Raw genomic sequence first — 27,096 nt, 5'->3', positions numbered from 1 at the left:
GTAAGAATTAAAACATAAAAAGAGCATCATGAAGAATATGAATAGCACATTTAAGTCTAACCCACTTCCTATGCATAGGGATTTTGTGAGCAAACAACTTGTGGGAACAATAATCAACTTGCACAGGAAAGCAAAACAAGCATAACTTCAAGATTTTCAACACATAGAGAGGAAACTTGATATTATTGCAATTCCTACAAGCATAAGTTCCTCCCTCATAATAATTTTCAGTAGCATCATGAATGAATTCAACAATATAACCAGCACCTAAAGCATTCTTTTCATGATCTACAAGCATAGAAATTTTATTACTCTCCACATAAGCATATTTCTTCTCTTGAATAGTAGTGGGAGCAAACTCAACAAAATAATTATCATGTGAGGCATAATCCAATTGAAAACTAAAATCATGATGACAAGTTTCATGGATATCATTATTCTTTATAGCATACAAGCCATCACAATAATCATCATATATAGCAACTTTGTTCTCATAATCAATTGGAACCTCTTCCGAAATAGTGGATTCATCTCTAAATAAAGTCATGACCTCTCCAAATCCACTTTCATCAATATAATCATCATAAATAGGAGGCACGCTTTCATCATAATAAATTTTCTCATCAAAACATGGGGGACAAAAAATATCATCTTCATCAAACATAGCTTCCCCAAGCTTGTGGCTTTGCATATCATTAGCATCATGGATGTTCAAGGAATTCATACTAACAACATTGCAATCATGCTCATCATTCAAAGATTTAGTGCCAAACATTTTGTAGACTTCTTCTTCTAGAACTTTGGCACAATTTTCCTTTCCATCATACTCACGAAAGATATTAAAAAGATGAAGCGTATGAGGCAAATTTAATTCCATTTTTTTTATTTTCTTTTATAAACTAAACTAGTGATAAAACAAGAAACTAAAAGACTCGATTGCAAGATCTAAAGATATACCTTCAAGCACTCACCTCCCCGGCAACGGCGCCAGAACAGAGCTTGATGTCTACTACACAACCTTCTTCTTGTAGACGTTGTTGGGCCTCCAAGTGTAGAGGTTTGTAGGACAGTAGCAAATTTCCCTCAAGTGGATGACCTAAGGTTTATCAATTCATAGGAGGCGTAGGACGAAGATGGTCTCTCTCAAGCAACCCTGCAACCAAATAACAAAGAGTCTCTTGTGTCCCCAACACACCCAATACAATGGTAAATTGTATAGGTGCACTAGTTCGGCAAAGAGATGGTGATACAAGTGGTATATGGATGGTAGATAAAGGTTTTTGTAATCTGAAAATATAAAAAACAGCAAGGTAACTAATGATAAAAATGAGCGTAAACAGTATTGCAATGCTAGGAAACAAGGCCTAGGGTTCATACTTTCACTAGTGCAAGTTCTCTCAACAATAATAACATAATTGGATCACATAACTATCCCTCAACATGCAACAAAGAGTCACTCCAAAGTCACCAATAGCGGAGAACAAACAAAGAGATTATGGTAGGGTATGAAACCACCTCAAAGTTATTCTTTCCATCAATCCGTTGGGCTATTCCTATAAGTGTCACAAACAGCCCTAGAGTTTGTACTAGAATAACACCTTAAGACACAAATCGATCAAAACCCTAATGTCACCTAGGGTATGATTATACGATATGCATCACACAATCTCATATTCATCTATTCAAACCAACACAAAGTACTTCAAAGAGTGCCCCAAAGTTTCTACCGGAGAGTCAAGATGAAAACGTGTGCCGACCCCTATGCGTAGGTTCATGGGCGGAACCCGCAAGTTGATCATCAAAACATACATCAAGTGGATTACGTGATATCCCATTGTCACCACAGATAAGCACGGGAAGACATACATCAGGTGTTCTCAAATCCTTAAAGACTCAATCCGATAAGATAACTTCAAAGGGAAAACTCAATCCATTACAAGAGAGTAGAGGGGGAGAAACATCATAAGATCCAACTATAATAGCAAAGCTCGCGATACATCAAGATCGTATCACCTCAAGAACACGCGAGAGAGAGAGAGATCAAACACATAGCTACTAGTACATACCCTCAGCCCCGAGGGAGAACTACTCCCTCCTCGTCATGGAGAGCGCCGGGATGATGAAGATGGCCATCGAAGAAGGATTCCCCCCTCCGCTAGGGTGCCGGAACGGGTCTAGATTGGTTTTCGGTGGCTACGGAGGCTTCTGGCAGCGGAAATCCCGATCTATTGTGTTCCCTGAAGTTTTTAGGGTATATGGGTATATATATAGGAGGAAGAAGTATGTCAAGGGGGCCACGAGGGGCCCACAAGGGTGGAGGGCGCGCCCAGGGGGGGTGGGCGTGCCCCCCTGCCTCGTGCCTTCCTTGTTGCTTCCCTTACGTACACCCCAAGTCTTCTGGATTGCTTCCGTTCCAAAAATAAGTTATGTAAAGTTTCAGGTCAATTGGACTCCGTTTGATTTTCCTTTTCTGCGATACTCTAAAACAAGGAAAAAACAAAAACTGGCACTCGGCTCTGGGTTAATAGGTTAGTCCCAAAAATCATATAAAATAGCATATAAATGCATATAAAACATCCAAGGTTGATAATATAATAGCATGGAACAATCAAAAATTATAGATACGTTGGAGATGTATCACGGTGGAGGCCCTTCGGGCTAAACTTGCCCGAGCCAAGGAGCAAGCCCGGATGAGTAATGTGGCTGCCAAGAATCCAGCTGACGAGTTAAAAGCCGAACATGCTGCTCGGTGCCAGTGCGAGGAGAGAATGTCTACCATGGCGCGCGAGCTAAAGGAAGCCACTATCCGGTGCGAGATCCTCGAGCGGGATAAGAAAGCCAAAACGGCCGATCTCGACAATGCCTGACAAGAGGCAAGGGAAGCACGATCCGAGTCTAGGGTGGCTCGGGAGGAGATCCGGCAAGCTGGGGAGATAGCGGCTGGTAAGCCCTTCTTATTACAGACTAAATTCAGCGAGCCGAAATATGCCCCGCTTAATCAAATGTGGAGCTCTCCAAACGCATTCTTGGACTTGCCGAAGAGCGCCTCCGATGCAACGCAATTTTACCAAGCGCAAGAAGGGTATGCAACGGAGAAGCTTTTCTGGACACAATTCAACATGCCAAGGCGCCCGCTGTTGCTGAATGAACAGATGGCCCAGTGGGCCGAGCTCCACAAGATATCTGGTTCTGCCATGAAGGACATCGTGGTCCGGCTGTGGCCGACTGAGCCAATTCCAAATAGTTAGTTCGGTTTGGTGTAGCGACTTATGGATGTGGTGCCGCGTATCGACACCGTGAAGCGATCGGCATGCATTGAAGGAGCACGGATGGCCTTTGCCCGTGTCAAGATGTATTGGGCGAAGATGAAGGCCACCAATATTGCAGTGAAGAGTCCACCCAGAGGCAAGGACAAACACACGTCAGAGCAGTATTTTGAAGATGTCCTAGAGGGCGCCCGTTTAATAGAGGTTCAGTGCTCGAAGGATATGGTCTTCGAGTGAATGTGCCGAAATTGTAAAAACAATATTATGATATTTTAAGGCTATGCCTAAAAGTTTTGGCTCCTCCTGTGAGGTCGTTTTTGTATAATCTGGAAGTTTTCCAGTCACCGGCTTCAGCCCCTCACATAAAATACGGGGGTGTTCAGAAAATCACTTGATCACTCTTGACCCAACGTCTTGGTCCGTGAAGGTGGTGTCAATGCGGCGAACTAGGCAATCGGACTATAGGGCTTTAACACTTTCACTTAGCCATAGGAGTTTGATGGTGGGTCTACGATATTGCCCCTCGTATGTACACGGCTATCCGAATAAGGTGTGTTACATAGGTGACCAGAAGAATGGTCCTTCGTGTAATACGGAAGGAATCACGAAAGATTTTGATAAGTCATCGAGTGGTTGACCAGCTCTCGCCGCATCATGACCGTCAGTTTTCTGCTTTCTCTACTGAGGTGCTCATCCAGATAAGACACAATCGCAGTAGTTCTCCCTTTACTACCCTAGCCGATAGAGTGGAACGTAAGGTAGTAAGCACAGGAGTCGAGCAACCCAACTATTGACCATAGACATGATTCGGAGCTGATGCATATAAGGCCGAACTCGTGACACCGAAGTGTGCTATAAAGATGTTCGGACTTGTCGGCAATTTATTTGTTCCCATATTGAGCCCCTGGCAATTTGTGCCGAGGTGGGTGTGTGAGACAACCGAAGAATCAAAATTCAGTTCTTTTTAGAAAAAAGTGAATACTAAATACAGATTATGTTCACTGGAACCTGATTGATACGTCAATTGCCATTTTACAGATAATAACGCCACGACCCAGGCTATTTGACATGCCGGTGGTCGAAGGCTGGGGGAGAAGGCACTTTACAGGCTCTAAATAGAGAGTGTGGTCTACTAAGAATTACTTGGATCTCCTGTCGCACGTCTGCGCCGCCTTGCCTCGATGAAAGGACTCCTTAACAGGAATAGCCCTTGGGTCGGTGAACGAAGCCGAACTCCGAAAGAGTCCGTGAGATGACCAGTCTTTGAGCCACCTGTTGTAAAAAAAAGGTAATTAGAAAAGAAAAGAAACGGAGGCTATGGAAGAGCTTGTAGGCCTTGATACGTCTCCAACGTATCTATAATTTTTGATTGTTCCATGCTATTATATTATCTGTTTTGGATGTTTAATGGGCTTTATTATACACTTTTATATTATTTTTGGGACTAACCTACTAACCCACGACCCAGTGCAAATTGCTGTTTTTTGCATATTTCAGTATTTCGCAAAAAAGGAATATCAAATGGAATCCAAACGGAATGAAACCTTCGGGAGAGTTATTTTTGGAACAAACGTGATCTAGGGGACTTGGAGTAGACGTCAAGAAAGGAGCGAGGAGGCCACGAGGCAGGGAGGCGCGCCTGCCCCTGGGCGCGCCCCCACCCTCATGGGCCCCTCGCAGCTCCACCGACCTACTTCTTCCTCCTATATATATCCATATACCCCGAAAACATCTAGGAGCACCACGAAACCCTATTTCCACCGCCGCAACCTTCTGTACCCAAGAGATCCCATCTTGGGGCCTTTTCCGGAGCTCCTCCAGAGGGGCAATCGACCACAGAGGGCTTCTACATCAACAGCATAGCCTCTCCGATGATGTGTGAGTAGTTTACCACAAACCTTCAGGTCCATAGTTATTAGCTAGATGGCTTCTTCTTTCTCTTTGGATCTCAATACAAAGTTCTCGTTGATCTTTTTGGAGATCTATTTGATGTAATTCTTTTTGCGGTGTGTTTGTCGAGATCCGATGAATTGTGGGTTTAGGATCAAGATTATCTACGAACAATATTTGATTCTTCTCTGAAATCTTTTATGTATGATTTGTTATCTTTGCAAGTCTCTTCGAATTATTAGTTTGGTTTGGCCTACTAGATTGATCTTTCTTGCAATGGGAGAAGTGCCTAGCTTTGGGTTCAATATTGCAGTGTCATTTCCCAGTGACAGCAGGGGCAGCAAGGCACGTATTGCATTGTTGCCATCGAGGGTAAAAAGATGGGGTTTATATCATATTGCTTGAGTTTATCCCTCTACATCATGTCATATTGCCTAATGTGTTACTCCATCATTATGAACTTAATAATCTAGATGCATGCTGGATAGCGGTCGATGTGTGGAGTAATAGTAGTAGATTCAGAATCATTTCGGTCTACTTGTCACGGACGTGATGCCTATATACATGATCATGCCTAGATATTCTCATAATTATGCACTTTTCTATCAATTGCTCGACAGTAATTTGTTCACCCACCGTAATATGTGTGCTATCTTGAGAGAAGCCACTAGTGAAACCTATGGCCCCGGGGTCTATCTTCTACCATATAAGTTTCCCATCTATTTTACTTTGTAATCTTTACTTTCAATCTATATCATAAAAATACCAAAAATATTTATCTTATTATCTCTACAAGATCTCACTCTCGTAAGTGACCGTGAAGGGATTGACTACCCCTTTATCGTATTGGTTGCGAGGTTCTTATTTGTTTGTGCAGGTGCGAGCTGACTTGCATGTAGTCTCCTACTGGATTGATACCTTGGTTCTCAAAAGCTGAGGGAAATACTTACGCTACTTTGTTGCATCACCCTTTCCTCTTCAAGGGAAAACCAACACAATGCTCAAGAGGTAGCAAGAAGGATTTCTGGCGCCGTTGCCGGGGAGATCTATGCACAAGTCAATACATACCAAGTACCCATCACAAACTGTTATCCCTCGCATTACATTATTTTCCATTTGCCTCTTGTTTTCTTCTCCCCCACTTGTACAACGATTTTCGAAAACCTTTGCCTTTTCTTCGCCTTCTTCCCGTATGTATCTTTCTTTGTGTTTCCATGTGCCTTCTATTTGCTTGCATCTTTTCTTGCTAAAAATCTATTGATATGGATCCACTTAAAGTGTTCTACTTGGATCATCTTTGATCCTTATGCGCTCGTGCTGAAACCCCAACTAGCCTAGTTGATGGGAAATCTTTAAATGAGCATGCTCATTTTGTGCATCACCGTTTGTCTGAAAAAGGGAGATTCTTATGGGATCAAATAGATTGTTGTGTTATGCTTGGAATCTTTGTGAAATTTATGATTTTACTTGTTGCTCTAAGAACCCTAAAAAACACCTCCCCTACCTATGTGAGTTTAATGATAATGAAATCTTATCTTCTTATGCAAAGGGTGTTTATAGTTACTATGATATCGAACAAATTGAAGAATTTGTTGCTTTTAAGGGTGCTTATGAAGTTGCTTCTTTGATTGAAAAGTATGATATTACTCTCTACGAATATGAAAATTTTGACATCCTTAAATATTGCTATGAAAACTATGCTCATAATTTCTATGTCAAAGAATTTATTGAAAGAATGACCGTTGCTTGGGAAGAAAATAATGATATGCATGAATCTATAGATAATTATGATTCCGATGATTTGATTGAAATATCCCTTGATGAAGATGATGCTTGCTATTCTTGTGGCCATGATGCTATTGCACCCATACTTGATAGTTCCTTATGTTAAACATGAGATCGTTGCTATTGCACCCATACTTGATAGTTCTTTCGATGAAAATCATGATTGCAATGATGTTATCATAAATTCTCTTAATGTCAATTGTGTTAATGTTATGCAAAACCTCAAGCTTGGGGATGCTAGTTTTGCTATGACTACTATTTGTTGCAATGATCATGATTGGGGTGATTCTTCTTTTGATCTTGAAAAATTACTTAAGCCCCATGATGAATATGAGATTGATAATAGTGTTTCAATATTATTAAAAGTGGGTTTGGAAGAGTGACAACTTTAGATCCCACATATTTGGAGAATGTTCAATCTTATGAAATTTTTGATAAAAGTGGGTTTGGAGAGGTTATGACTTTAGTTAATTTTAATCCCACTATTTTGGAAGAGTGTCAACTTTGCATACATGTGGATCGTGTTAAGAATATGTTTTGTGACAGCTATATTGTTGAATTTGATTGTGATCCTACATGTAATTATTATGAGAGAGGAAAATATGATTGTATAAATTTTCATGTTACTAAATTACCTCTCGTTATGTTGAGATTACTATTGTTTCTTTCCGCTTCCTTGCATATGCTAGTTTTTGCTTGCTATGATAATTTGTCTATGCATAGGAAGTATGTTAGACTTAGATGTGTTTTTCACGTGTTTCATGATGCTCTCCTTGTGCTTCAATTCTTGTCTTTCATGTGAGCATCATTGAAATTATCAATGTCTAGCTAAGGGCGTTAAACGATAGCGCTTGTTGGGAGGCAACCCAATTTTATTTTTGTTTCTTGTTTTTTGTTCCTGTTTAGTAATAAATAATTCATATAGCTTCTGTTTAGATGTGGTTTTATGCTTTTAATTGGTGTTTGTGCCAAGTAGAACCTTTGGGAAGGCTTGGGGGAGTTTTTGCGATCTTGCTGTAAAAAACAGAAACTTTAGCGCTTACGAGATTTGCTGCCATTTTTTACTGGAGAGTGAAATTAGGTTGATTCTTTTTGAAGATGATTAATAGAAAAATTCCTCACGTCCACCAATTTATTTCAGAATTTTTGGGGTTACATAAGTATTCAAAACATACAGATTACTACAGACTGTTCTGTTCTTGACAGATTCTGTTTTTCGTGTGTTGTTTGCTTATTTTGATGAATCTATGGCTAGTATCGGAGGGTATGAACCATAGAGAAGTTGGAATACAGTAGGTTTAACACCAATATAAATAAAGAATGAGTTCATTACAGTACCTTAAGTGGTGGTTTATTTTCTTATACTAACGGAGCTCATGAGATTTTCTGTTGAGTTTTGCGTTGTGAAGTTTTCAAGTTTTGGGTAAAGATTTGATGGATTATGGAATAAGGAGTGGCAAGAGCCTAAGCTTGGGGATGCCCAAGGCACCCCAAGGTAAAATTCAAGGACAACCAAAAGCCTAAGCTTGGGGATGCCCCAAAAGGCATCCCCTCTTTCGTCTTCGTCCATCGGTAACTTTACTTGAGGCTATATTTTTATTCACCACATGATATGTGTTTTGCTAAGAGCGTCTTGTATGATTTGAGTCTTCGCTTTTTAGTTTAACACAATCATCCTTCCTGTACACACCTTTTAGGAGAGACACACATGAATCAGAATTTATTAAAATAATCTATGTGCTTCACTTATATCTTTTGAGCTAGATAATTTTGTTCTAGTACTTCACTTATATCTTTTAGAGCACGTTGGTGGTTTTATTTTATAGAAATTATTGATCTCTCATGCTTCACTTATATTATTTTGGAGTCCTTTACAACAGCATGGTAATTTGCTTTGGTTATAAAATTAGTCCTAATATGATAGGCATCCAAGATTGGCATAATAAAAACTTTCATAAAAAGGTGCATTGAATACTATGAGAAGTTTGATACTTGATAATTGTTTTGATACATAAAGATGGTGATATTAGAGTTGTTCTAGTTGAGTAGTTGTGAATTTGAGAAATACTTGTGTTGAAGATTGCAAGTCCCGTAGCATGCACGTATGGTAACCGTTGTGTAACAAATTTGAAACATGAGGTGTTATTTGATTCTCTTCCTTATGAGTGGCGGTCGGGGATGAGCATTGGTCTTTTCCTACCAATCTACCCCCCTAGGAGCATGCGTGTAATGCTTGGTTTTTTATGACTTGTAGATTTTTGCAATAAGTATGTGAGTTCTTTATGACTAATGTTGAGTCCATGGATTATACGCACTCTCACCTTTCCATCATTGCTAGCCTCTTCGGTACCGTGTATTGCCCTTTCTCACCTTGACTGTTGGTGCAAACTTCGTTGGTGCATCCAAACCCCGTGATATGATATGCTCTGTCACACATAAACCTCCTTATATCTTCCTCAAAACAGCCACCATACCTACCTATTATGGCATTTCCGTAGCCATTCCGAGATATATTGCCATGCAACTTTCCACCGTTTCATTTATGACACGCTTCGTCATTGTCATATTGCCGAGCATAATCATGTAGTTGACATCATATTTGTGGCAAAGCCACCATGCATAATTATTATACATGTCACTCTTGATTCACTGCCCTTCCCGGTATACCGCCGGAGGCATTCATATAGAGTCATATTTTGTTCTAGTATCGAGTTGTAATCATTGAGTTGTAAATAAATAGAAGTGTGATGATCATCATTAATAGAGCATTGTCCCAAATAAAAAAAGGGGGAAGGCCAAATAAAAAAGGCCAAAAAAGAGAAATAAAAAGGGACAATGCTACTATCTTTTTTCCACACTTGTGCTTCAAAGTAGCACCATGATCTTTATGATAAAGAGTTTCTTGTTTTGTCACTTTCATATACTAGCGGGAATTTTTCATTATAGAACTTGGCTTGTATATTCCAACAATGGGCTTCCTCAAATGACCAAGGTCTTCGTGAGCAAGCAAGTTGGATGCACACCCACTTAGTTTCTTTTGTTGAGCTTTCATACATTTATAGCTCTAGTGCATCTGTTGCATGGCAATCCTACTCCTTGCATTGACATCAATTGATGGGCATCTCCCTAGCCCGTTGATTAGCCGTGTCAATGTGAGACTTTCTCCTTTTTTGTCTTCTCCACATAATCCCCATCATTATATTCTATTCCACCCATAGTGCTATATCCATGGCTCACGCTCATGTATTGCGTGAAAGTTGAAAAACGTTTGAGATTACTAAAGTATGAAACAATTGCTTGGCTTGTCATCGGGGTTGTGCATGATGAGAGCATTCTTGTGTGACGAAAATGGAGCATGACCAAACTCTATGATTTTGTGGGGATGAACTTTCTTTGGCCATGTTATTTTGAGAAGACATGATTGCTTAGTTAGTATGCTTGAAGTATTATTATTTTTATGTCAATATTAAATTGTTGTCTTGAATCTCTCAGATCTGAATATTCATGACATAATAAATAAAAATACACTGAGAATTATGCTAGGTAGCATTCCACATCAAAATTTTTGTTTTTATCATTTACCTACTCGAGGGCGAGCAGGAATTAAGATTGGGGATGCTTGATACGTCTCCAACGTATCTATAATTTTTTTATTGTTCCATGCTATTATATTATCTGTTTTGGATGTTTAATGGGTTTTATTATACACTTTTATATTATTTTTGGGACTAACCTACTAACCCAAGGCCAAGTGCAAATTGTTGTTTTTTGCCTATTTTAGTTTTTCGTAGAAAAGGAATATCAAACGGAATCCAAACGGAATGAACCCTTCGGAAGAGTTATTTTTGGAACAAACGTGATCCAGGGGACTTGGAGTAGACGTCTAGAAAGGAGCGAGGAGGCCACGAGGCAGGGAGGCACGCCCCCACCCTCGTGGGCCCCTCGCAGCTCCACCGACCTACTTCTTCCTCCTATATATATCCATATACCCCGAAAACATCCATGAGTACCACGAAACCCTATTTCCACCGCCGCAACCTTCTATACCCAAGAGATCCCATCTTGGGGGCTTTTCCGGAGCTCCGCCGAAGGGGCAATCAATCATGGAGGGCTTCTACATCAACACCATAGCCTCTCTGATGATGTGTGAGTAGTTTACCACAGACCTTCGGTTCCATAGTTATTAGCTAGATGGCTTCTTCTCTCTCTTTGGATCTCAATACAAAGTTCTCCTCGATCTTCTTGGAGATCTATTCGATGTAATTCTTTTTGCGGTGTGTTTGTCGAGATCTGATGAATTGTGGGTTTATGATCAAGATTATCTATGAACAATATTTGATTCTTCTCTGAAATCTTTTATGTATAATTTGTTATCTTTGCAAGTCTCTTCGAATTATCAGTTTGGTTTGGCCTACTAGATTGATCTTTCTTGCAATGGGAGAAGTGCAGCTTTGGGTTCAATCTTGCGGTGTCCTTTCCCAGTGACAGCAGGGGCAGCAAGGCACGTATTATATTGTTGCCATCGAGGATAAAAAGATGGGGTTTATATCATGTTGCTTGAGTTTATCCCTCTACATCATGTCATCTTGCCTAATGCGTTACTCTGTTCTTATGAACTTAATACTCTATATGCATGTTGGATAGCGGTCGATGTGTGGAGTAATAGTAGTAGATGCAGAATCGTTTCGGTCTATTTGTCGTGGACGTGATGCCTATATACATGATCATGCCTAGATATTCTCATAATTATGCACTTTTCTATCGATTGCTCGACAGTAATTTGTTCACCCACCGTAATACTTATGCTATCTTGAGAGAAGCCACTAGTGAAACCTATGGCCCCTGGGTCTATCTTCTATCATATAAGTTTCCCATCTATTTTACTTTGCAATCTTTACTTTCAATTTATATCATAAAAATACCAAAAATATTTATCTTATTATCTCTATCAGATCTCACTCTCGCAAGTGACCGTGAAGGGATTGACAACCCCTTTTTCGTGTTGGTTGCGAGGTTCTTATTTGTTTGTGCAGGTGCGAGCTGACTTGCGTGTAGTCTCCTACTGGATTGATACCTTGGTTCTCAAAAGCTGAGGGAAATACTTACGCTAATTTGCTGCATCACCCTTTCCTCTTCAAGGGAAAACCAACGCAGTGCTCAAGAGGTAGCAGGCATGTCCGCATTGTGCTTCTGCCGATGAACAGGGCATTTTGGGTACATAATTATGTACGCGCGATGCAAACTTCGTGGGTATATGAGGCGAACGACGGAGGCCGAACTGCTAATCCCGCTCTGAGATTGATCGGCCCCATTTAATAGAAGCCGGCGGCTTAATTGTCGATGCGGTATGCGGCTTGATGAGGCCGCTTGGTACTTCGACTGTGATAGCCGTAGTATGATCCTCCGTACGGAGGGAGTGTTCTGTATTTCCATTTATTGTTATGACGCCACATGGACCGGGCATCTTAAGTTTTGTGCAGGCATAGAGTGGGACCGCATTAAAACGAGCAAAAGCGGTACGCCCCAGAAGTGCATGGTAGCTACTGCAGAATGAGACAATATCAAAGGTCAAGCCTTCGCCTCGGAAGTTGTTCGGCAAACCGAAAATGACTTCCAGTGTGACGAAGCCCCTAGATTGAGCTTCTTCGCTGAATACTGCTCCCTTGTGGGTAGTTATGGTGGGCTTGATTCTTGAAGGATCGATGCCCATTTTGTAGACAGTGTCTTGGTAGAGTAGATTAAGGCTACTGTCGCCGTCCATAAGGACTTTCGTGGGATGGAACCCATCAATAATTGGATAGATGATCAGAGCCACCGAACCTTCGGGACGGATATAGCGAAATTTTGGGGGAAACGGCTCTATGGCGTATGCGTCCCGTGGTGCTCTCCTGCGCTCGCATGTTGGGGTGTGCGTCACGTATACCATGTTTACGATTTTTACTTCGGGAGGAAATTGTTTCTGACCCCCGGTATTCGGCTGGCGAGTCTCTTCGTCATCGCTGTCACTGGGCGGCCCCTTCCCCTTATGTTCGGCATTAAGCTTGCTGGCTTGTTTGTAGACCCAACAACTTCTGTTGGTGTGAGTAGCTAGTTTATCGGGGGTGCCATGAATCTGGCAGGGCCGATCCAGTATTTTGTATAGATTGGATGGTACGTCTCTGTTTGCCTTGAATGGCTTTTTCCGTTGACCGGGTTTGGAGCCGTTGAATCCGGCGTTGACCGTCGTGTCTTGCGTTCTTTCGTTATGATTGCGACGTTTGTGTTTATTACGTAGTGGCTTGTCGTTGCCGTCTCGGACTTCAGAAGTGCCTGGATCGCTGGTGCTGTTGATTCTATGAGCGAGCCAGCTGTCTTCTCCCACGCAAAAGCGGGTCATTAGAGCAGTAAGGTCTGCCATGGAATTTGGTTTTTCTTGACCGAGGTGGCGGGCGAGCCACTCATCCCGGACGCTGTGTTTGAAGGCTGCGAGGGCTTCGACGTCCGGACAGTTGATAATTTGGTTCTTTTTAATTAGGAATCTAGTCTAGAGCTTCCTGGCTGACTCTCCGGGCTGCTGGATGATGTGACTTAAGTCATCAACATCTGGTGGCCGGACATATGTACCTTGGAAGTTATCGCGAAAGGCATCTTCCAGGTCTTCCCAGCTGCCAACGGAGTTCTCTGGAAGACTGTTTAGCCAGTGCCGTGCTGGTCCCTTTAGTTTTAATGGGAGGTATTTGATAGCATGGAGATCATCACCGCGGGCCATGTGGATATGGAGAAGAAAATCTTCAATCCATACCGCGGGATCTGTTGTTCCATCATATGATTCGATATTCATGGGTTTTAACCCCTTTGGGAATTCGTGCTCCATTACTTCATCAGTGAAGCAAAGAGGGTGTGCGGCACCTCTATATTGGGCCACATCGCGACATAGCTCAGATGGAGTCCGTCTGCGGTATTCGGCCCGCGCGTGATTAGACTTGTCACGTCCGAATAGATAGCCATCGTCGCGTGTCGGGGCACACCCCCGCGATCCGTAGATCGATCTGGTATGTCCTGCTCTACTGTCCGGGTTCTGCCAAAGATCATGTGTATATGCCCGAGCTGTTTTGTCCCTGCCTTTATAGCGAGGTTGTATGAGCTGGTGTTCGGCTTGAGTTGCCACTTTGTCTATGTGGCCGGTCAGCCGCATTGTGCGCTGATGGCACGGGCTCCAATGCCTCGTCATCGAATTGGGGTAGTAATTTGTGCTTCGGGTAACTTTTGGGTGGTCGCTCGAGGCCGTATTCCTCGGCTGCCAGGACGTTAGTCCATCTATCCTTGAGAAGATCTTGATCAGCTTGAAGTTGTTGTTGCTTCCTTTTCAGGATCCTTGCAGTGGCTATTAGTCGGCGCTTAAAGCGCTCTTGCTTGAGAGGTTCCTCAGGCATGATAAAATCTTCGTCGTCGAGGCTCACCTCATCCTCGGAGAGTGGAAGATAGTTACTGTCCTCCGAGTCTTCGTGTTCGGCATGTTCATCAGGGCTAACTCGCCCATCTTCCCGTTCGTCCTATTCGGAAGTTGGCTCAACGGGGTATTCATTGTCTTCGGCATCGTCTAGAATGTTGTTTTCTCCTGTTTCGGTATTGCTATCTTTTTCACGGCCTGACTTAGAGCGGCGCCGCTGTTGTCGGTGCTTTGGCTGTATCTCAGGAGGTTTATCTTCCACTTGGTCTTCTTTGTCATCGTTGTTAACTTCTTTGGGTGTGTCCACCATGTATACGTCGTAGGAGGAGGTGGCTGTCCAGCGCCCGGCAAATGGCGGGTTTTGGGCATGCTCCTCTTCGGCATCGTCGTCCATACCGTCGATGTCTTCAGAGTCGTAGTCGAGCATGTCGGTTAGATCTTCGATAGTGGCTATTCAGTGGGAGGTGGGTGGGAAACGAAATTCCCCGTCATCAGCCCCCGGTTCAAACTGGATATAATTCGGTTGTGAGTCCCCTGCTAAAGAGAGGGTTTTTAATGAGTTTAGCACATCGCCTAAAGGTGAGTGCCGGAAGATGTCCGCGGAACTGAATTCGACGATCGGCGCCTGGTAAGGCTCGGCGGACGCGGATGCATGTAGTTCGGAACCAGTGACCGGAGATGAATCCGGGGGTCTGGTGACGCAGACCCCGCTCGAAGCTGAGTATGTGTGCGGCCCCAATGCCGATGATTCTGCGGCTTCCATGGCGGGGTTAAGCTTCCCGTCTTCAGATGGCGCAGGCTGCTCCAGATCTAGGGCCAGAGCGCTTACAGGCGCAATCTCCTGAGTATGGTCCGATAACAGATTTAGGTCATGTTCATTGCGGTGGCAGGGAGCGGCTGCCATGGTATCAAATCCGTCGAAGATCAAGTCTCCGCGGATATCAGCGACGTAGTTCAAGCTTCCAAACCTGACCTGACGGCCAAGGGCGTAGCTATCGATCTGCTCTAGATGGCCAAGTGAGTTGGCCCGCAGTGTGAAGCCGCCGAATACGAAGATCTGGCCAGGGAGAAAGACATCCCCCGGGCGGCGTTGTTGTAGATGATGAATGGAGCCATCGAACCTTCTGATGACGACACGGCGGAACTCTCAATGAAAGCACCAATGTCGGTGTCAAAACCGGCGGATCTCGGGTAGGGGGTATCGAACTTTGCGTCTAGGGTCGATGGTAACAGGAGACAGGGGACACGATGTTTAACCAGGTTCGGGCCCTCTCTACGGAGGTAATACCCTACTTCCTGCTTGATTGATCTTGATGAATATGAGTATTACAAGAGCTGATCTACCACGAGATCGTAATGGCTAAAACCCTAGAAGTCTAGCCTATATGATTATGATTATCCCTACAGACTAAACCCTCCGGTTTATATAGACACCGGCGGGGACTAGGGTTATACAAAGTCGGTTACAGAGAAAGGAATCTTCATATCCAAACGCCAAGCTTGCCATCCACGCCAAGGAGAGTCCCGTCCGGACACGGGTGAGAGTCTTCGGTCTTGTATCTTCATAGCCCATCAGTCCGGCCCATGCCCAACAGGCCGGACGCCCAAGGACCCCTTAGTCCAGGACTCCCTCACCCCTCCCCTAGGGAAACCCTAGGGCGCCTCCTCCTCACCCCTTCCCCCTATATATAGTGAGGGAGAGAAAGGGCAGCCGCACCCCTTCCCTGGCGCAGCCCCTCCCTCCTCCAACACCTCCTCCTCCTCTGTAGTGCTTAGCGAAGCTCTACCGGAGAACCACGAGCTCCATCACCACCACGTCGTCGTGCTGCCGGAGTTCTCCCTCAACTTCTCCTCTCCCCTTGCTGGATCAAGAAGGAGGAGACATCCCCGGGCTGTACGTGTGTTGAACGCGGAGGCGCCATACGTTCGGCGCTTGAACGGATCTTTCACGATTTGAATCGCCGCGAGTATGACTCCATCAACCGCGTTCTTGTAACGCTTCCGCTTAGCGATCTTCAAGGGTATGAAGATGCACTCCCTCTCTCTCGTTGCTAGCATCTCATAGATTGATCTTGGTGACACGTAAGAAAATTTTGAATTATTACTATGTTCCCCAACACATGCATGTCAACTAGGATTTTTTGCTGATGTGACACACGATTAAATGAGGAAAAGGAGAATTGAGTATCATGACATGATATTGTATCATATTAAATGATGTACTAGTACGTGTCATGATAAAAATAAATGAGACTACTATGATACCAAGCTATAATACTATATGCTATGGAGGTAGTATCATACATTAGTATATGATACTTCCCATTGTGATCAGCCTAATAATCCGAGCTACGTTCAGTTGGCGCATGTTGGTCTTACATGTACATGAAGCCGAGGTGAGTATTTTCCCTCATTATTGTAAATATAGTTCATGTAGCGATTATTGTGACACTTGTGGATCATACTTTATTATAATTTCTTTGAAGAAGAACTAATGCACAGAAAGTAGGATAGCCATGCAAGAAGGTACAGAGTATATATAGTTGAAACTTCTCCTAGAAGTGAAGGGACCATTTTCACGCCTCAGTGCTGAATCTTAGCTCGACTTTGACTTGGTAGCATATACACCAAGGAGGGAAAGTACTTTGTAAGATTTTAAATGGATCGATGTAACTTACTGGCTTGAGAATTGGAGACCACTCGTGGTGACCTGGCAAGTAGTTTTCATTGCTTTGTTTTTTGGGGACGCAAGATAGAAAAATGTGGAAGAACTACACATGTTCTTTGCCTTTGTGGCCTTGTTCCATTTGAGCTTATCACCTGGAGGACTAATCCATGAATGAGTTCCTTGCTTTTGTTTTCTATGTGAAAATGACTCGAGCTATGTGTCGAGTGGTAGAGCCAATTCAATAGTTTTTTCAGTACTATATATGCAGTGTAGTCAAAGTTTCTGGAGTGAAAGACTTGCAAACTTGGCGTGACATTTTCCAACTTTTTTTGTCACTAGGGCCAACGTGGATATCCATTAGTCCAACTAAGCATCGATGAGAAAACTATGCTACCTAGTGCAGCCCTCAATGAGAGGCGGTCTAGCAGCTATTTTCTGATTGTGGAGTAATATTGTACCGCGTTGTTGTATTCACTTTTTTTTAATCTTGCCTGCAAGGGTTCACAGGTCTCTCCGCTCACTTAATTTTATGGGGGTTGTAGTGTTTTTTTTATTTGAGTTGCTTGTAATGGTTTTTTTTGTTTTTCTATTTGGTTGTGCTACAACTATATAAAGTTCTGACAACACAAAAGGTTCAATCTTACATGCAGGTATTACTCTTGTGTACTACTCCCTCCGTCCCACAATATAAAAATGTTTTTGACATTAAACTCCCTCCGTCCCATAATATAAGGATGTTTTTGACATTAATGTCAAAAACATTCTTATATCATGGGACGGAGGGAGTAGTTGGTTGCAATCATGGGCTTTAATACAATGGTCGCATCGCAAGTAGCTGATGGATCTTGGCGCCAAAAGATCAGAGTGACTTACTAGGGATTTTTTGTGTAGTTTGGTTCATGTGCTTGTAATAAATGATTAATAATATTGAGCTTTAAACCATTTTTGTATGCGTAGGTTAGGTAATGAAATCTAGTTTCTATTTTTTAAACGTAAATAAACACTTTTTGCGTTCAAACTTGAGAGTTTTTATTCAACAAATGAGCTCCTAGCATCATCAGCCAATAAACTGGTGAGCAGAAAAGATGGTCTAGAATCAGTCTAACTTTCGGTGATCATTTTTTTTTTGAAACAGAGGCAAAAGATTTGCCTCATCATTTAATTAAGAGGAGAATAGAGTTTGATTGTTTACAACCCATGATAACACGCCACATGGCAACTACTCACGTACTAGAATGTCCTCTAGTTTTTTAGCTCCTGTCGTCATCCATAGTCTAGCGTCGGTAAGAATGTTGTTGACTAGGATCGGCGGCGGTGCGTTCTTGTGACGGAAGATGCATGCATTCCTCTCGTTCCAGACGGTCCATGAAACAAGCATTGTGAGGGAGGCCATGGCCTTCCTATTGGGAATACCCAATCCGGTCATGTTCGCCCACCATTCCTTGACGGAGGCTTCAAGGTGCCAACTGGAAGGGTCCATATGGTCCAGACTTAGCTTGTCGATGACCAGTCTCCACAACCTATTGGTGAAGCGGCACTTGAAGAAAAGGTGAGCCCCTGTTTCTTGCTCCCTCCCACAAAGAGGGCAATGACCACAGTTTTGCCACCCACGCTTGTCCAATCTATCCGCCATCCAAATCCGGTCTTGTAAAGCAAGCCAAGCAAAAAACTTGACTTTTGGCGGTGCCCAAGCCTTCCACACCATTTGCTCCATGGGAGAATTAACCATGCCCAAGAATTGTGCTTTATAAGCGGAGGCGGCCGAGTATTGCCCGTTAGTTGTGTGCTTCCAGACGATGTCGTCCTCGGAGTGCTCGTCAAGAATGATGTCAAGTAAAAGCATCCAAAGGGTAAAAAATTCCCTTATGTGGTCAACGGATACCACAGTGTCTGACCTTATCTTTAAAATCCAAGCATTGTCCTTAATAGCTTCCCGCACTTTCTAGTTTTTTTTTTTTTTTGAGGAGGCCTCGTAAATGAGCGGTGCAATCTCCTTAGGCTTGCGCCCTAGCAACCATGGGGAGTCCCGGAATGGCGTTCTAGCCCCATTCCCCAAAATGATGGTGGTGGAAGCGTAGAAGAAGTCAAGGTCGGCCTCGTCGCATGGGTTTTCTGTGCCCACCCACATCTTGCTTGGTTCCTTCCATTCAAACCAAGGCCAGCGCAATCTCAGAGCCCGAGCAAATTTGTCAGTGTTCAACACCCCTAGTCCTCCATACTGAATTGGACGGCAAACCACCTCCCAGTTGACCTTACACTTAGCCCCGGTGGTCTTGTCTGAACCCGACCATAGAAATGCCCGCTCCAGCTTGTTGACATTGTGCAGTGTGCCCAGAGGGACGACAAGCGGTGTGATAAAGTATATCACCTGGGAGGTGGTCACAGACCTGACAAGGGCCGTGCGGCCAATGGTAGTGATGTTTTGACCCTCCCAAGTAACCAGTTTGTTGGCAACCTTCTCCTCTAGGAATTGTAGGTCCACCTTCTTGAGTTGCCAGATCGAGAGTGGGAGGCCCAGGTATCTCATCGGGAAGGAGGTCCTAGTTGCAGGCAAACTCTGTAGGACATGGCCCAATCGGACACGGGAGCAGCGGATGGGTACAACTGAGCTTTTCTGGAAGTTGGTGCAAAGACCAGTCACCTCCCCGAATCCCTTTAGAATTACCGCCAGGTTGTCGACGTCGCTCTTGATAGGGGCCATGAACACGGCCGCGTCGTCCGCGTAGAGGGATGTTCTCGCCATGGCCCTCCTACCACGAATATGGGCTGGTACATTGGCTGATCATCCTTCCGGTGATCATCAAGCATACTTCGCACAAAGATGGGCTAGTACATTGGCTGATCTAATTTAAGGTCATACGGACAAAAATACATATATATTTACACATGACATACTAATATGATACAAATTACATACATGCCCAATATACATACATAGACATCCCGCAACAACATATATACATAGACAGCACACCCAACTAATAGCTCAATTAGCATGCACATGCACATAGGCATGGTCAGGAATCAAAGCTGAACAGGTCGTCGTCGCAAACGGTGTTGCCAAATGATCCCCCCAACGATCCCGACATGAACCCGAGGCTGCTCGGCGAGGAAGGGAAGCTGTCCATGCCCGCGCCAGCATCCATGTCGACACCGGCAACACCCACCACTGGCCAGTACTCAGCTGGGGCTGATCCCACGGTCAACGGCGACGTACTCCGGCCAGTTATGTCCACAAATTGCCCGCCGGCGTACTGCATGAACCTTTCGTGGCAAGCCCGCGATGACGAGCCACTGGGTATACCCTCCTGAGCCGGCGGCGAGGAGCTGTAGTTGGAGAATTGGGAGAAGAGCATTGGATGATGATCAACCGGTTCTTTCATAAGATGATGAGCAAAAGCGCTCGTGCTCGTGCTTGCGGTGAAAGCGCGGTTGGCTCCATTGATGGGCGCGAAGCTGATGAGGTTTGCGCAGTCCGGCGGCGGGGCAGTGTCGGCGGCACCTTGGACGATGAGCGATGGGAACGTGGAGGGGTCCCTGCAGGTGTGCTGGCCGTAGTAGTCGATGGTGTACTCCGACGGGTTGGCCTCGGATACGTGGACGTGCCTCTTGGCCTTGCAGCCTTGATCTGGCAAATGCGTGCACCTGTAGTAGCTCCTGGATATATGCCCATATGCAAATCAGTAATAATCCTACATTATGTGAGCTAGCTACAAGTCTACTAGCTACTCCAATAATACCCCAAATCCCCAATACAACAACTGGTGCTGTATATAGGGAGCAATAAGCACCGTATCCATGCATGCATTTAATCAATGGAAAAGCTCAACTTCCCTTAAAAGGATAAGATTAAAAAGCTCAACTATGCAACTAGTTAATTAAGCAGTTGGCAAGTGTGCTTGGCTAGCAAGCTACTCCATCCGTCCCATAATATAAAAACGGTTTTTACATTATGCTAGTGCAAAAAACGCTCTTATATTATGGGATAGAGAGAGTACAATACTAGTGATTCAGTAATCACTCTTTACTTATACTTGGACAGCTTGACGTATCGAGATGGTGTACCTCGGGTTAGTTGAGTCATTTATCTGTTTCTGTCCGTACTTCCTCCATGACTTGCCATCTGTGAGCGTCGTAGCGGTGACCGTCTTGATTAGAGGGCTCTTCATCCTGCTATGAATAACAGATAGGAGTATATATGATTTGATATACCCATGCATGCATGCTAATCTTAGTGACATCTACTTCCTCCGTCCCAAATTACTCGTCACAGAAATGGATGTATCTAGAACTAAAATATATCTAGATACACCCATGCATGCGATAAGTAATTCGGGACAAAGGGAGCACTTTTCAATCTTTTTTTTTGAGTGAATCTACTTTTCAATCAATCTGATAACACAGGAATCGGTCATCACAAGTCGTCCCCTCATCATTGGTTCTTAAAGTTCTCCCACTGTGCCGCCAAATTAATAGTCCAATTTGCAAAATATAATTTGTTAAATCGCATGCATACTGAAGCGCATCCAAGAAATACTACTATAGCTATAGCTAGCTACTTGTCGCACGGTTGATAAAAGGGTTTTAGAGTTTCTTCACCTTCCCCTGGAGCTGCTCCGGCGGTGCGGCCCGGACGACGCCGCGCCGGTTCTCCTCCTCCTCCCGCCCGGTCCCCCGCCTGCTCCCGACGACGACGACGCCACGCTGCCGTCGCCGGTGCCGAGAACGGCCGACAAGGCGCTTGACAGCTTGGCCATCATCCCCTCCACCAGCTCCCCCGCTTCTACGGTCGCCCCAGGCGAAGACTCCTGCAGCACGGTCTGCAGCATAGCCACGCGGTCGCGAACATCCACAAGGTCGTCTAAGACCACCGCCGCCGGTGAGCGCGCGCCGCCAGAAGACGCCATGCCAGCCAGAGAGGCACAGAGAGCAAGCGAAGCTGCTGGTGGTGCTGCTGAGTTGGTACGGTTGGCGTGCCGCAGTTTTTATCGGCGTGCTCGACGCACGGTGGGAAGGTGGGGGGAAAAGCAAGAGGAAGAGGCGAGGAACAAGGAGGCGAGCGCGTGCGGCCCCCGGCTAGGAAGGCGACGTCGGGGCGTCATCGGCGTGACTCAGCCGGGTGAGCTCACCGATCGCTCTCATGCATGCATGGTCGTGGGGCCATGCATGGCACTGGCACTGGCACCGCCTCTATCCGGCACAAATGATTTGCACAGTCATGATGTGAGCACTACCATTAATCTACGGGAATGCTAATTTTCATCCGGATGAAATCTTTTGGCTTTCATCCGTATTGTGAGCCGTCCGTTCTCTGTTCCGAGATTTATGTTTTTGTTTTTTTTTTCTTGTCCTATCAGTTGATTTGTTTTTTTATCGGGCCCGCTCAATTTCCGGGGAGACCCGTTTGCGTTTTCTCTCGCTTCGCCCCGCGTCGTGCCTCTGTCCCATCCCCTCCCGTGTCGAGAGAGACAGAGAGAAAGAGATCCATGGCGACTGAGCTGCCCTGTCCGCTTGATTCAGAATGGTGGTTGTCAGGCGTCCGGCGCTCTTCCTCCGGCTGCCCCGCCACCTCCTTCTCCTTCGCCTTTTCCCCCGCCAGAGGTCTGCAACATCTCTCGGTTCCGCCCCATCGCCGGCCCCATTTTTCTCCGCCCGGCGTTTCTGTGCGTCGTATTCGGTATGTAGCTTGATCCTCAAGTCTGATTTGGTAGTGTGTAGGGATTTGTCAGTCAGATCTGCTACTTATCCCCCTTTGGATCTCGCATGTGGTAATCCCCCGCAGCTATTTTGATGCAGATGCCTTGTTGCGTTTGTTAGTGGTATTGAATCTCATCTGTCTTGTGTGCTATGTTAGGGATTACCTTGTAGGTTTTATTTGATCTGTTTCAGTTAGTAGTTGGAATTCTGGTGGTTGTCGTGGGCAGCTGCTAATTTCGTATATGCTGGATCGTGTTTCAGTGACTTTAGTGCCCTGCTCACCTTGGATTCTCTAGTGTTTTTGTTTGTGGCTATAGGTTATATATCCCCTGGGTCGTTTGTTGATGTAGGTTTATATGTAGTGTTTTTTGCGATTTTGCTTGTATAGCTAGTCAACAAGCTTATGTTGTCGTATGTAGTGTGTTTCGCTTGCAGACTTCAGCTCTGTTCTTTGTGTTTCTGTGAGACAGAATGTCCTTTTCATTTTCAGCTATGTAAATGTCTGATTGCTCTACTAGAAATCCCTGTTTTTTTAGTGGATTTACAGTGTGTTTTCTTACTGTTTAACACTGTAATTCTCAGTGGATTTACAGTGTAATTTATTAGCAGATTTACACTGTAATTTTAAGTGAATTTACACTGTATTTTTTAGTGAATTTACACTGTAATTTTCAGTGGATTTATATTGTATGTTTATTGGATTTATACTGTAATTTGCAGTGGATCTACACTGTAGTTCTTAGTGAATTTACTCTGTAGTTTTTAGTTGATCTTTCATTGTAATCCTATAAGAATTACACTATATCTCTTGATTTTTACAGTGTAATTCTTAGTGGAGTTACACTGTAATCCTTAGTGTCTTTATAGTGACTATTAGTTTTTCTTGGATTTACCTTGTATTTGCACTGTAACTCTTGATTTTTACAGTGTAATTTTCAGTGTATTTACTCTGTAATTCTTAGTGTATTTTGGCTAGGGTCTGTTAGTGGGTTTTTACACTTGTAATCTGCATTTGACTAGGGACTATTATGTGGATTATTCATGTATTATCTTTAGTGGATTTTATAGTGTAATTCTTATTGGATTTGCAGTGTAATTCTCAGTGGGCTTACAGACACTGTAATATTTCAGTGGATTCTACCCTTAGTGAATTTGACTAGGGCTGTTAGTTGGTTTTTACCCTTGTACTCTGCAGTTGAGTAGGGTCTATTATGTGGATTTTTTGGTCTGAGCATTTTTCAGGTAGCCAATCTCTGTCTTGTTTAATTTACTTTCATGCATTTGGTTGTTTCTTTATTTTATTTTTTACCCTGATGTCATTTTGGTTTTGCTGTGTAGGTTGCAAAAGTCTCTTGCTCTTGAATCTACGAAGAAAGCATCAAATGATTCGTCAGTTAGTAAATCTGCTGGTAATGTTTTGTCAAACGAGGGTACAAAGGATGGTCCAAATTTGGTTTCTTGTGTGTACTATGTAGTATCAGTAAATAAGGGGCAGCCCCAGTGCATGTAGCTCCCGCTTGCGCAGGGTCTGGGGAAGGGTCCGACCACTTTGGGTCTATTGTACGCAGCCTTTCCCTACATTTCTGTAAGAGGCTGTTTCCAGGACTTGAACCCGTGACCTCATGGTCACAAGGCAGCAGCTTTACCACTGCGCCAAGGCTCCCCTTCATAGTATCAGTGCTTAGTTTTTTTAGTTCAGTGTGATCTTCATAGTAATTACATTTAAAAGATCATAGTAATTCTAAGTTCAAGTGGCAGTAATTTGTTGTTTTATACAGTTCCAAAGTTTCTAATATTCAATCATAGTTTCATTTTGGATTCTGAGCAGGAACAAATTGGTTTCTCTATATAATACACTGTATTTTACACTGTAGTTCCAGTGGTCTAGCACTAGAATTACAATTTGCTTACACTGTAATTCCAGTGGTCTAGCGATGTAATTTAAAATGTAATTACAAAGGATTTTTCACCCTGGTCCACTACTGTGATTTCTATTGCTTACTACTGAAATTTTAATGGTCTAGTATTGTAATTATAGTTTGTCTGCCACTGTAAATTCCTTATCTGCCAGTGTAATTTAGTTTGACAGGTTCTTTTTCTGCTCCTCTGTAACCAGTGTAAAAACACTTGTTAGATTTTGCTATTGTGTATGATCTGCTCATCCGTGTATGTTGTACTCCCTCTGTAAAGAAATATAAAGGCGTTTAGATCACTACTTTAGTGATCTAAACGCTCTTATATTTCATTATGGAGAGAGTAACATTCAGTGCACTAGTGAATGCTAGTTCTTATTGCTTTTTCTGGTGATCTCTGGATTTTAAGTTTATAACGAGGGTGCTCTGTGGATTGTGATCTGCTCTTTTGCTTTGGTAGCAACCTGTAGCTGCTCAAAGTAGAACAATATTTTTTGCATTAGCTCCAAAAATTTTTGCAGGATTTCTTTCCCTGTCATCTTATATGTAAATTTCACAGTGATAGTACCTTGTACATCATTTGCGCTTGAAGTAGTTGAGTAAAAGTGTATGCCCGACTCTGTTATTTTGTCAAGAATCAAGTTAGAAAAGGATAATTGAATATGTTTGTTCATTTTTTCAGTTTCTAATGCTACAATAAAGTCATACATTAAGGAAATCAGCTTGGTCATGTTCGAGTTACAGCTCCTCCACTTTCATGCTAGATTCCATTCCCTTTGATCCCATTGCAGGCACCTGTGCATATTATTTAAAAAAAAAGTATAAGTAGTGAATCGTTATTGAATAAACAAGAACTATCTACATTGTTTGTGCCAATAGTATTAGTGCGTAGCCTGATATTTTTCCAGTTTTTTTTATCTGATCATTGTCCTAATTCATATGTAATGATCATTTTAGTTTCAGTGTGTACTCATTCAAAATTACAAGTAAAAGGTCATAGCATTTCGAGCTTCAAGTACAAATAAAAGGTATTTGTATACAATTCCAAAGTTTATAAAATTCTGTCATAGATTCATTGCTTTTCTTCAGGAGTAAATTTGTAAACTCATCATAGTTTCTGATTAGTGTACATTTCTTTGTGAGTGCAAAAGTATCTGAAAATATAGTCATAGCTTTCTGAAAATACATTATTCCTAGACTTTTTTGTTCAAGCTTTTTTTTCCTAAATGATTTCATATCTTCCTGAACATGCTCCCCTTAATCCTTTTTTCTTTTGACCATGTGTTGTAAATGAATTCATAAACTTGCAAGTAGTTTCTCTGTTCCTGTCTCCCTAGACTACTTTGGTCTAGTATTCTTCCTGGTTCTGGTGTTCTTTTTGTGACACATAAGTACAGTTCCAGAGCTCAACTTTTGGTCCCTGCAGCAAGTAAGTGAGGATTTGAACTGTGTATATTTTCTTACAGTTTTAGTAAGTTTTTTTTTCATGATTATCCTGCCTATGATCTTAGATTTGGTTTGTAAATCTAATGTGTTTCTTCAGCTATGTAATGATCCACACACTGTTGTTTCTTTCAGATGTACACGTTCACGAGAGAGATCTATTTTACTCATGCTAGATGTATGGCGAATTCAAAAGAAGGGGATGTTTACCTGTGAATCCTTTGCTTCTTCAGCCATGTTCTTCTTCAAGCTTGTTTCCCAGAACATGGAGGAAACGTCATCACTTCGTTGCTTTTCTGTCCGGGTTAGAGAAGGAGGGGGCGGACCCGTTAAGTTTCTGTTTGATATATGTGGTTTGTTTAAACGAGTGAGACAGGAAAAGGTACATACAGGGGACAAGGTACAGAAGGCAGTTGTCGCATTACTAGTTAGCTGAAAAATCCGGCTAAAACCCAATTGGTTTTCAGCCGGATGTTAATTAAACAGTCCCTTAATCTACCATTACTTCTTGCAGTAAAGGGCCAATTTTCCTCCATAAACAAAGTAAAGGGCCAATTGATGGATGCCACTTTTCTTACAGGCCACGGAAGTCGCAATGCTCGCCAAGGAAAATATAGTAAAAGCGAAACGCCTATAACTAGCAAACTGATCACTCGCAATGCTCACCGATCGCTCTCGCCCAGCAACCGTCCAGGGGAGCATCTTCCAAGACAGCAAACTGCTTGCATATCAACGCGGGAGTACCTACAATCTCAAGCTCAGATGCACCGGCAAATTATAAGGCCAACTCCACCACGCGACCCTATCATGTCCGCCCCCATCCGTTTGGAGTAAAAGGGACAAACGAGACAGCCTAGCGCGCGAGCGCAAACGGACTTTTGTCCGCTTTGTGTCCGCTTTCGACCCATCCCCGTCCCAAAGTTGCGCCGGTTTTGGGGTGAAACGGACAGCGCGCGGACGGGCGGGACGCGCGCGCTTGTCCTCGCCTGGCCCGCCTGTCGGTGG

The 27,096-nt window shown here is 43.4% G+C and overlaps 2 protein-coding genes across 4 annotated transcripts; one reads left to right on the top strand and one right to left on the bottom strand.

Annotated features, from left to right (window-relative positions):
* Positions 1 to 19,947: 19,947 nt before the first annotated feature.
* Positions 19,948 to 22,006, bottom strand: LOC119358951 (probable WRKY transcription factor 33). The gene is made up of 3 exons (XM_037625324.1): positions 21,638 to 22,006; positions 21,104 to 21,208; positions 19,948 to 20,695 (listed from the first exon to the last, which is right to left on the bottom strand). Exons 1-3 carry the CDS (start codon positions 21,943 to 21,945, stop codon positions 20,056 to 20,058), a joined length of 1,053 nt encoding a protein of 350 aa, XP_037481221.1. The 5' UTR covers positions 21,946 to 22,006; the 3' UTR covers positions 19,948 to 20,055.
* A 453-nt stretch (positions 22,007 to 22,459) lies between these two features.
* On the top strand, positions 22,460 to 26,609 carry LOC119358948. Of its 3 annotated transcripts, XR_005172338.1 has the most exons (4): positions 22,460 to 22,715; positions 24,074 to 24,144; positions 25,612 to 25,676; positions 26,227 to 26,609. XR_005172338.1 is itself a non-coding variant. In XM_037625323.1 (3 exons), exons 1-3 carry the CDS (start codon positions 22,525 to 22,527, stop codon positions 26,265 to 26,267), a joined length of 303 nt encoding a protein of 100 aa, XP_037481220.1. In that variant the 5' UTR covers positions 22,460 to 22,524; the 3' UTR covers positions 26,268 to 26,609. The 3 variants fall into 3 exon arrangements, 2 of the variants coding, with proteins under 2 accessions (XP_037481220.1, XP_037481219.1); XM_037625323.1 differs by lacking the exon at positions 25,612 to 25,676; XM_037625322.1 differs by lacking the exons at positions 25,612 to 25,676; positions 26,227 to 26,609 and having other exon boundaries at positions 24,074 to 24,266.
* Positions 26,610 to 27,096: the final 487 nt, after the last annotated feature.

This window comes from Triticum dicoccoides, chromosome 2A, assembly GCF_002162155.2.
Source record: "Triticum dicoccoides isolate Atlit2015 ecotype Zavitan chromosome 2A, WEW_v2.0, whole genome shotgun sequence".
Taxonomy (NCBI): domain Eukaryota; kingdom Viridiplantae; phylum Streptophyta; class Magnoliopsida; order Poales; family Poaceae; genus Triticum; species Triticum dicoccoides.
Note: the sequence above shows the minus strand (reverse complement) of the source record. Positions and strands in the feature narration are given on the sequence as shown.